The sequence below is a fragment of the Alosa sapidissima genome, chromosome 6 (assembly GCF_018492685.1).
Source record: "Alosa sapidissima isolate fAloSap1 chromosome 6, fAloSap1.pri, whole genome shotgun sequence".
NCBI lineage: Eukaryota > Metazoa > Chordata > Actinopteri > Clupeiformes > Clupeidae > Alosa > Alosa sapidissima.
Window position 1 is genome coordinate 24,425,465 of NC_055962.1, and position 11,926 is coordinate 24,437,390.

Below are 11,926 nucleotides of genomic sequence, written 5' to 3' on the forward strand. Positions count from 1 at the left end.
TATCCATCTCCAGCCCTTCTTGCTACTCCCTCTATCCGCCTCTCAGTCATCATTTCTTTTCTTCTCTTTTCTCTCTCTCCCTCTTCCACTCCCTCCTTCCCGTCAGACAAAACGCATGGTGCACGCCAACACAGACACAGACAGACACACACACACACACACACACACACACACACACACACACACACACACACACACACACGTGAGCATGTAAACACCCAAAAACAGACACGTGAGAGAGTGTGGAGGATGGGTTGGAGGGCCCTGCTCAGGCTGGGAGGAGTGAGAATAATGCAAAAACAGCCCTGCTGTCTGAGATGAGCAAGTGATGGCCCCTTCCCACCACACACAGGGACACACACGCAGAGCTGGAAGAACACAGCCTCCGCCCTAACACATACACACACACACACATACACTCCCTCCTACCCATCTACCAGACGAAACGCATGGTAAACGCCAACACACACACACACACACACACACAAACACGCACACTTCTGCCAAAATGCTCCTCCACTGTTATAGATGAGTCTGATCACTACTCATTACAAAATCTTAACACATTAACATTATAACTGACAATGACCACGTGACAACGAACATAAATATGTGCATGTCAATGCACAATGCACAGGAGGTCTGGAAGGGAAATATATGATAGAGTGGAGAGCCAGAAATCTGTGGCTCGATGGTGTTTTAAGCCCCCACCGTCGACTTCAAGGCAGCGCTGCGACTGTTGACTTCAAGGCACCTAACCCTTGCCTAAACCTAGTGCCTTCCATGCAGCGCTGCCTGGAAGACGACATCGGTGCCTTAAAACACATAACACACAGTAACAAATCGTTCTGTGAAACAAGACTAACATTTTCTCATCACTGCTGCCCCCTTCTGGCAATGTTACAAATTGCAACCTATTAAATACACAAGTTGCAGGACTGCACAAATCACACTTTATGCCATTTACACCAGATGACTTTGCAAAGATTTGGAAAAGATTTTTGAAAGACTAGTTTCAGATCCTCTCACATCAAAAGACAGGTTTTTGAGTTTTTAAGTCAAAGACTATGATTTTGCAATGACTAGGGATCTTGCAGGGTCACTGATTGCAAGACTGCAACTAGATTCCTTTAAATGATTTCCCATCGTGCACTAGATATTAACAGGAACTCAAATGATAGCCTGCTCTTATTAAGGTCATATTTTCATGTTTAAGCTGCACTGTTTCATGTGTGACATCCCTAACCAATATACAGTTCTGTCACATGGAATAGCTGACTAATAATTTATAAGAAACAAAAGCACAAATAATCATATAGGTTACTTTTCCCCTTCCTTTTGGTGTTAGAGCTCACTGTTGGTTTTTATATTGTTAATGTCACTGCATGAGCCATGAGTATGTTTTCTTTCTATCAAGTCAAGTCATCATATTCTTTATTTTAAGAGACAGACACACAGACACACACACACACACACACACACACACACACACACTTCCAGTGACACCAACTTGTCAGGGGGTGATGGGCAGTGTAGTTAATTGCCTGTTACAGAATGCATGTAGGATTGTTTGAAAGCACGGACAACAATGTTGTTTTCACAACTGAGCTGTTGACATGTTCAATAGCCTAAACAGGGCAGAGGACAAAAATGTAATTTAAACAGCAACAAAGCTGTTGCCCACACTTCACTTGCAACAAGTCTTGTATACTTACAGCAAGAACTCTGCAACATAGCGTAGTACAATAGCATATCCTCGCCACAAACTCAACTATTGATCTTTTTAGCAAATCTGCCCCTGTAGGTTTTTAAATATGAATGCTTTGCCTACCAAGCACCAGGCTCTTCAGTTCTGTAAAAAGGACCTACCATCCATCGGGCCTTTCCTCTGTTTCAGCAGGCTGTCGGGATGGGGGAGGCTGTAGATGACGATCTTGCCACTGGAGCAGCCAGCCGCAAGCAGACCCAGTCGAGGCATCTGAGGGCTCTGGATGGGGAGGTGGTTTTAGGAAGATTTAAGTCATTGTGGTTGCTTTCTAATAGGACAATGCAATGACTTAAGTCATGAAATGCATGAAAACATCAGTGTTTAGACCGTTTGGGCTCAACCTCTGGGGATTACAAACGGTATCTGCATTCACAAAACCAAAATCATGGGATAAATTTTGTGGAGAGGAGAGGAAAATGATACAATATTTCAGATCCCCCGTTTGCAGTTGATTAATCATTCCCCAACATTCATCAATTACATAATAGAAAAAGGTTGAACCCTCTCTCCTTTCTAGGAGAGCAACACCAAAGAGCTTTTTGTACCTTAAAATAATGTTTCCAAAATAGTTTCAGTGGGCACTTCTGCCTTTGCTTCGCAGCCTTCTATCGGCTATAACCACACTATGTAAGTTTGTAAGATCGGGTAGCGTATCTGTAGTTTTGATGGATTGAGACATAAGAAACTACAAATTTGACTTGCATCTGATGTCGCAATACATCATAAAATCATGCAACTTTCTCTACCTTGTCTGTGGACATCGTTATTTGCAAAAAGTTCTTTGGTGTTGCTTTAAAGCGTAATAAGAGCGTAATACGTGGGCTCCCACCTTCCGCGCTGTTGAGGGGAGCTCCCAGGCCCCCGTGGGGCACCACTTAAGGCCCCACACGCAACCCTCGTCCTGGGCAAGACAGTAGGCCACCTGGGCAGCTCTGGAAGGCCTGGGGGGGGTGGAGGGAGACACATTTTGTGACGTTTCAGATTTTTGACATTATATATACTGTATGTCTAGCGAAAGCATTGGCATTTTCAATAAGCATTCTCATCTTTTAAATAGCATCTATTTAGTTCAGTATGCTATTATGAAAGCAAACATGAAATATGGTAACCGAAAAGTACAAATGCGCAGATTATAAAAACACACAAAACACATGCATATAAACAAAAACAAGCACAAAATAATAAAACATTGTTGTTTTTGTAATTGGATGCACATTTGCACTTACCTGTCACCATAGTAAAAAATAAACATTAACATTGAGTCTTTAAAAACATGGAAGCAATGCCAAGCAATATAGTGCAATATACTGTACTTCACCAAAAAACCCTGGAAAAATACTTGAAACTGTTTTCAAACCTAAGAGTGGTGTGCGCTACCCTCACCGCCAGACTTGGATAATGACCCTTGCCGTTGTGCCTATCACTCCCACGGTGATTATTATAAAGTTAAGGCATTTTGAAACATTGACAAAGATTCCACATACTGTTTGCCAAGTAGTAAGTTTGCCTATATAAAAGACATTACTGAGGAATTCTGAGGACTAAATCTTTGAAATCATTGTGGTAAAAAGATCTCCCATCTGTACATTCAGCCCTTCCAGTGGGAGCCTGGATGAGAGGCCCACCTGGAGCGGTTGTTGAGCTCTCCCAGGTCCCACACCTGCAGCAGGCTGGGCTCAACGTGCAGGCTCTTCATCTTGTGGCGGACGTCCATGTTCCGGTTGCAGTACAAGGCCACGTACTGGCTGCCTTTGGAGCCGTCTGGGCAGGGACACCACTCCATGGACCATACAGGGCCGCCGACGAAGAAGGTGGTGTCCCACCGCTCGCTGTGGTAGGACGAGGCTTCGAATCTGGAGGGAGAAAAAAAGGAAAAGACACAAGGACGTGGATGCTGATGCTGTGTAGTGAACAGTAATGTAATATTAGTACAGTATGCTGCTCGCTAATCGGTCCATCAGAGAAAGGTGCAGCTTAAGTTTACTAGCTAATAATGGTAATGTTTAAAAAAAGAAAACAAAAGCTGCATGTTGAATAGCTTTGGTGCATGATAGGAACAATCAATTCCAATGAAGTTGAAAATAGTTCATACGCATACATTAAAATGAAAAAAAAAAATATTATGATTAATCAAGGCGGACTTGTCAAACATATAATGAACTTATATTTTACCTCTTCAGTCTCTGAAGGGTACTTCCTTGTTTCATTTTCTCCCGTGAAAGCTTGAATGCAGGGGATTCCATCTCTTGAGGTAGATATTTCTCAGCCTCACTACACATGTATGATTTTTCTATTAGCGTTTGCAAGTCACTATTATATATTACATTTTTAAAGAATATTGGAAGTATATCAACAATTAGTCTCAGAACTGATTTCACACACCTTGTGGTCAGGAGCTGCCAGTCCTTCACTGAGGGTATCCATTCAGGGAAGACCCACGGTAGCACATTATCGTTACGGCTGAAAGCAAACATACAGTTAGCTATGCAACAGATATTCTCATACACTTACTTCCTGAGACATTTCAGACAAGTGCATTTTTAAAATGTTTTAAATAAGTGTGGCAGCAAGCCCAGCTACGTCACTGAAATAGCTTCATGTTCAAAGGAACTCCTACGAAGGCCCATGGTAAGATGATCCTGTAAACAACATTACTCACACACAAGCCAATCTGGGCCCTCTCACTGCTGTTTAGACGCCATGCATGAGAGGATAAATATAAAGATATGTGGCACTGCAAACAGTGCAATATTCAAGCTGTGTTTGGAGCCACCATACAGTACTACTCACTCTACTCAACCACCATACAGTACTACTCACTCTACTCAACCACCATACAGTACTACTCACTCTACTCAACCACCATACAGTACTACTCACTCTACTCCACCAATCAACCACCATACAGTACTACTCACTCTACTCCACCAATCAACCACCATACAGTACTACTCACTCTACTCCACCAATCAACCACCATACAGTACTACTCACTCTACTCAACCACCATACAGTACTACTCACTCTACTCAACCACCATACAGTACTACTCACTCTACTCAACCACCATACAGTACTACTCACTCTATATATGTCAGTCATCTGTACATATTTCATTCACTGTACAGTATATTAGTGTCCTCAAGCTTTATAGGGTACAAATAGTGTACACTACATGAGAGCCCATTTTTCTCTGGTATACCACAATTCATTGCAAGATGACTGAACTGAAGGAGACCAGAATGTTTTGGAATGTATGGTCCGAAATCTCCACCTCATAGATCTGTGTATGCAGGGAGTGAGCCAAGTGGCAAATCCAAACATGTACTACATCCAAACAAATCCAAATTAGTACTACATACTACATACCTGAATGTGGTTTTAACCTCCAAATGGGCTTACTTCAGGCTATAGCTGTGAAATGCTCCAGCACTGCACACAATCAATAGCTAATCAGCACTGAGGTATGTCCCGTTAATGGGCAGGTCACATGGAGGTTCCACTTGAATGCGTTTTTTTTTTTTCCACTTGATGATTATTGCCATGTTCGTTTAAAGTGACATACTGTATGAACTGTTGTGGTCGTCGTGCTTCATAGTGAGCAGTGAAGCACGACGACCACAACAGTTCATACTGTATGTCACATATTATGTGTCTCATCTGCTCAATCATGAGACACATATTATGTGTCTCATATCAACTACTGGCATTACAGAAACACAGTGAGTTGCATGCAACACATGACAAGAACCCTCTGAGGAACCACACAAAGAATCAATGAAGAATACAGAGGAACTTGCTACCATTCACAAAGAAACTGCTGTGAGACTCACAATTCCTTGTGGGCAGAGAAAGCTGTCCACACAGGGTGCATCAGCCTATTGGTGAGGCCATTGCTTGCGAAGCCTGGTCTCTGAGGAGATACAAATATACATTATGTTAATATAAATCAATACATTAATACAGTCGTCCCCAAACTTTTTCTTCCGAGGGCCAGCTCACTATGCCTGGTTCTAAGAGAGGGCCAGAGACTTGGAGTATATTAGTAACCATAAATAGCATTGCTGTGAACAACAGCAGCCTATCTTAGTTGAATATTCCATTACATTTAATCATAGGCTACTGCAATTTAATACCATTGTTAGCTGTGTTTATATTGCCATCATGCCATATCAGTGTAAAATGTAGCTCAAATGAAATAATACTAATAAAAAGACTAAGCAATATCCTACAAATAATTTGAAGTTCTCAAACTATGAGAGTTTTATGAACTGCTGGCAAAAACATCTGAAATGACCACTTTCACTCACCTGATGATAACTTTGTGAATTGTGAATTTGTATGAACATTTGAACAAGTGAATAGAATAGTATAGAAATAATTATCCCAGAAAGTCCCAGAAATATGACTTGAATAGAAGTTAGTTAGTTATTAACAATTAATTGATAAACTTTTAGAATACTTTGGGCACTGATGCAGTCAGCATAGGCCTCTTACATTGTTTGCAGGTAGGCACCATTTCATTCCGTTTTCGATGGCAAATGCAAAACAGTGCCAAAACAACCACCAGTGGACATAAAGAGTATTACATGTGTACTGTTAAGACTCGCCATAGAGAATGAATGGGGGAAATTACGGAGGTTATAGTTTGACGATGTCGTACTCCCATGCGGGCCAGATGCTATCACGGACATGTTTTGGGGGGCCACCCAAAATGAGGTGGCGGGCCGTAGTTTGGGGACCACTGCATTAATATAACAATCTAAATCATTAATAAATAGCACACTTTTTCCTCCATTCAAGGAAATGTCCTTGTGGCCTACAGTACACACAGGGAAGTAGTACACAGGCTTATGAGGTAAAGACTGAAGCATGGGAGTGTTACTTTGGCGCGCCATTCCCTCCCCACTCCAGCAGAAGACCAGAAAAGCTCTCCCACTCTCTATGGGCCCAGACATAGGGCAATCAGGGTATTAAAGAATGCTAGATATACAGCCTTTTCTCACAGAGGATGGCTTTGAATGACATTTTAGTGTGGATGTTTCAGTTGTTATTAAGCTCTCATAAAATCATAACAACATGGGATGCAATGGCTCATTTCTTGAGAAACCTGACTGTCCAGAAAAAGTCTCCATCCATCCATCCTGTAATGTCCTTACACGTTTACACCTACCCATCCATCCATCCATCCATCCATCCATCCATCCATCCATTAATTTATCTATCTGTCAAAATTATTGGCTTGAAAGGGTCTTAGAAGATCAACAAGAGCTCATATAATTTTATAGAATACTTTTTCACCACATGTGATAACCCCTCTGAGAGTCCAATGCAAATACAGTACAATACATACTTCTATATAGTTCTGGAAAAAATGAAGAGACCACTGCACATTTTTCTGATGTCATCCTACGGTTGCTGAGTGACATTCAAATGAGTTGACGGTCATATTCAAATTTGCAGTGGTCTCTTAATTTTAAATATGACGTTAACTCATTCGAATGTCACTCAGCAACCGTAGGATGACATCAGAAAAATGTGCAGTGGTCTCTTCATTTTTTACAGAACTATATAGAAGTTTGTATTGTACTGCTGAGTGACATTCGAATGAGTTGACGGTCATATTCAAATTTGCAGTGGTCTCTTAATTTTGAATATGACCGTCAACTCATTCGAATGTCACTCAACTGTGTGCTTCACCTCACTGTGTGTTCACTGTGTGCTGAATGAATGTGTTTCACTAATTCACGGATTGGGATAAATGCAGAGACCAAATTCCCCTCACATGATTAAAAAGAGTATATATATAGTTATTCATTTGGCTGACGATTTTATCCAAAGCGACTTACAATTATTACAAGGGCCATCCTCCCTAGAGCAACTTGAGGTTAAATGCCTTGCTCAAGGGCACAACGGTGGCAACAGGAATTGAACCCACACCTTTTCTGGTTATAACTGCATGTTAGCCCAGCTCCTTAACTACTATGCTACCACCCCAACTGTGTGCTGTGTGCCAGTACCTAGTAAAGAGGACATAACTATATTATACAGTATATCTATTTTCTTTGGCCTTTAATGTCCATTAATACTCCCCTTGTTTGTTTATTTATCTTATTTCTATTTCTTTTCAGCATTATATTAACTTCCATCTTTAACTTTACTGTACATTTTGCTCTAGACCTATAGTAGTAGTAGTTTTAGTAACTGTATCTTCTTTCATCTACAATCATAATCAGTTTATTATTATCATTCCTATTATTTTTTGTATTTTTTTTTTTGTCACTTATATTGTTGTTTTTATTACTTGTTTGTATTTTATTTTTGTGAGCACCTTGGGTCAATTGCAATGCGTTTAAGTGTGCTATATAAATAAATGTGACTTGACTTGATTTAACTAGAGTCTGGACTCACCCGTATTTGTTGAGAACCTGGCAAGAAGTCTTTCCGAAAAATGGGAGCCGTTTTGCGCTCGCGGTAAGATAACTCTTCGTCCAGGTCCTCGTCCTCCATTTCCTCGCTGTCCTCACTCTCCACGTCACTGTCTTTTTCCTCAGGGACAAAGTCAGAGTCTTCCCCCGCGTCGCTGTCTGGCTCAGGAGCCTTCCTCCTCTTCCCTTGGCCTGTCGCCTCTTTCTTGGGCTTCTTTGCTCTAGGTGAAGTGTCCATGTCCTCGTCCTTACTCGGGTAATCTGCATTGGTATCGTTCAGGCTTTTCACAAGGCTGTGAAGGTACTCAATTGCACTACAAAAGATTTAAAAGAAACAGTCAAAACCAGAAGAGAAACTTGAATGCATATTTATTTTGTTCAGTTAAAGTGAGAATGTATTGAGGTGACGGGACCAGAAATTCTACACTGTTTTTTTTCTCAACTTCACCATACAGAACTGAAGTGTTCATAAAACCAGCAATACGCAATACATCTCACAGCAAGAAGTGCCGTGTAGTGAATTAACTCACTAGCCAACAGGTTTTAGCCTCCTTGGACAGGGTTAGCCAAACCCTAACCCTGAAAACATGCGTGGTCAAACACAACATAACCTACATTGGTGTGAGCGGATGGAAGTGAGATTTAGGGGGATAAGTGTAACACTAGCCAGTAAATAAGTAGCTAGTGCTGTACCGTGAGTACGCCTCCCTCCAGACACCTTAGGAGACGTGCTGGTGGTGGTAGTGTAGTGGTTAAGGAACTGGGCTAGCGTGCAGTAGCCTGAAAGTTGTCGGTTCAATTCCCGGCTTCCACCGTTGTGCCCTTGAGCAAGGCACTTAAACCCAAGTTGCTCCGGGGACAATGTGATCCCTTGTAATATAGCTGACATATGTAAGTCACTTTGGTCAAGAAGTGTCTGCTAAATGTAATGTAAACAACTAGCAGCCATAGCTTTAAGCCTCCTTGCTAGCACACCCGCATTCCAATCCTAAATGCTGCATGTTTGCAGCTTCTGGCCAAGACCGGTGCTGAACTGAACCGCGCTTTCAACACAACACAGGTAACTAATTATGAATATGGGTAAAGAAGAAACACGCAGGGAAAAGCAGGCAGTGATGCATGTTGTTGTAGTGAAGGGAATAAATATATATAGTTCTTTGCAGTGAAGACTACATACGCTTTGGCCGCTCTCCTCTTGGGCCGACCGCCTGGCATCACCTCTGGGGATGAGGGGGCCTCTGGTGGTGGCGCCATCTTGCCCATGGGCGTGCTGGTGGCCTGTGGAACTGGCATCATAGGCTGTTTCTTTCCTGTGGCTTTAGGGGTAGCTGGGACAGCTTTGGGAGCTTTGGGAGATTTGGCGGGGGTTTTCACTGGTTGCTTCCGCTGACCCTTCCCCTTGGACGGAGGACGCCCTTTTTTCTTTAGTGGCGTTGCATTTGTGGACTCGTCAGATATCAGCTGAGTGCCTTGAAGAATAAAATAACAGTATGACCATTAAGTATAAGTATATATACTCTTTTGATCCCGTGAGGGAAATTTGGTCTCTGCATTTATCCCAATCCGTGAATTAGTGAAACACACTCAGCACACAATGAACACACAGTGAGGTGAAGCACACACTAATCCCAGCGCAGTGAGCTGCCTGCTACAACAGCGGCGCGCAGGGAGCAGTGAGGGGTTAGGTGCCTTGCTCAAGGGCACTTCAGCCATGCCTAACTGGTCGGGGTTTGACCCGGCAACCCTCCGGTAACAAGTCCGAAGCGCTAACCAGTAGGCCATGACTGCTTAAAGCAAGACGGACTGCTACTTAATACAATTCAAAGGGTTTTATCCACAATCATTCTGAAGCTGACAAAAATATATTATTTGTATTACATTGGCATGGTTGAATAATTTCATACAGGAACAGACAACCTTGAACATGTTCTGAGTATGATAATACCTTGCTCACAATCATCTTGACCCGTCCCTAGAGTGGAGTTGACCTCATCAGAGCCGATCTCTGCTGCAAACTCGGCCTCTTGCAAGTTGCTGTCAGATGTTTGTGAGCTGCACTTCCCAGCAGTCCACCTAGGAGCTTTTGTTGAATCCCCATTTGTGCTCAGAGACGACTTGTTGGGGCTCTGATTTAGGCGGTGACCCGCTTGCTGTGCAGGATCCTCTGCTTTAGGCAAACCCATACCCCTCTCTTTAACGTTACGTCTGCTCAACCTTTGAGCACCGGATGCCATGGAACAACTGCAGTGCCCCCTCTCTTGCGAGATGGTTCCAGGTTTTACCTATGCATACCTGAGAAAACAAGAATCGTCAATTAAGCCATACGTTAACGTTACTGTATGTAACTTTCCAGCATAAAAAGAAGTTTGTGATCAGACTGGTTGTGCGAGTATTTTCCACGCTACTTGAGTCGTTTATTATAGCCAAAACAGGCCGTCTAATGTCAAACTCATATTCACGTAACATTATCATTCAGTATCATCATTCATCGTTATCATAAAGCTTGATCCCATCTTTCACTAGCGTTAGGCCTAGATTATTTTAGCATGAATGATCAAACAGGGTTACAGCTAGCTACAAAGCTTAACAAGGACGCCTTAAGTACAAAGTATTGAAGTGACCGCGATAAACTAGATTTCAAGACAACAGTCAAGTTATCTTAAGATCACCCAGCTGCTTCACGTTTCATTGCAACTTTATTTGCCATGCTAGTCAGCTACATTTTGCAACGTCAACTCTGACATATAATTGTGTTGCTTGTTATCAATTACTGAATATAGAGTATATTTATGTGTAAAAACGGGTAAATAAAACACTTGTTCCATACAGAGCACAAATGACATGGCCTTATTCTCGCTCAGAGCACATTATTTCGGTGGCTCAAGCCTATAAGCCATGACCACGAAGAGGCCCCTTACCCCGACAGATCACCGGTTCGAGACTCTGTCGACCTCGTTGAAATCCTAAAAAATATCATGTAGCATGTAACTCCCTTAACCCCGAAGGTCCAAGAAACATTTCAAAGTACTTACTTTCGTCGTCCATCCGAAGGAAAACAGGGGAAATAAAAAAAAAAAATCGATCAATATCTACTGTTCAACATATATACTAGCACCACGAGCCTTCCGCGATGATGTATTCCGCCATGTTTGTTCAGTTATCCCATACACTTTACTATTACTCGTTGCTGCCCCCTACCGAAAGAAAGCTGTTCCAATTTGATGTTGGGTTTGTAATTCGCCATCCCCCCACTGGGCGGTGTCACATCATGTTTTTCAGCAAAAAAATAACCCTGAGAATACAATTGTTAACAGTACACAACCTTTTAATCACACATGTCGAAAGTACATTTCCTTAAGTTGCTGCAAAAGGGTACATGTGTTCTAAGTAAATAAAAAAAAAAAAAACACAAGTAGTATACAAGTTAACTAACCTAACAATATACTTTCATTATAAATACAGCTTGTTACAGGGCATGGAAATTACTCCCAAAACCACCTGTAGGCTACTGACATATACCATGAGGTTACGGTGTTAAGCTGACAACAACCTAAGAAAAACTGTACGTAAACGTCAATGCAATTGTCTTCTAGTGTTACTTTGCAGACGAAACAAGGCATATTGGGGAACAGATTTACAGAGCACAGTGGGATGATTTCCTTTCTCTGCACAATAATGCATGCATTCCTTTCATCATTTGCAGGATAACACGGTCATATGGCATGAACTG

At 42.0% G+C, this 11,926-nt stretch overlaps 1 protein-coding gene across 1 annotated transcript in view; it reads right to left on the reverse strand.

Annotated features, from left to right (window-relative positions):
• Positions 1-11,377, reverse strand: part of gtf3c2 (general transcription factor IIIC, polypeptide 2, beta) — a 31,104-nt gene extending 19,727 nt beyond the window's left edge. The window contains exons 1-10 of the mRNA XM_042095684.1: positions 11,229-11,377; positions 10,142-10,488; positions 9,374-9,665; positions 8,180-8,510; positions 5,602-5,681; positions 4,151-4,228; positions 3,941-4,039; positions 3,394-3,621; positions 2,598-2,709; positions 1,870-1,987 (exon numbers count right to left, since the gene is read on the reverse strand). Coding sequence (XP_041951618.1) covers positions 1,870-1,987; positions 2,598-2,709; positions 3,394-3,621; positions 3,941-4,039; positions 4,151-4,228; positions 5,602-5,681; positions 8,180-8,510; positions 9,374-9,665; positions 10,142-10,430 — 1,627 coding nt within the window. The 5' untranslated portion in view covers positions 10,431-10,488; positions 11,229-11,377. The remainder of the gene's footprint in view (positions 1-1,869; positions 1,988-2,597; positions 2,710-3,393; positions 3,622-3,940; positions 4,040-4,150; positions 4,229-5,601; positions 5,682-8,179; positions 8,511-9,373; positions 9,666-10,141; positions 10,489-11,228) is intronic.
• Positions 11,378-11,926: the final 549 nt, after the last annotated feature.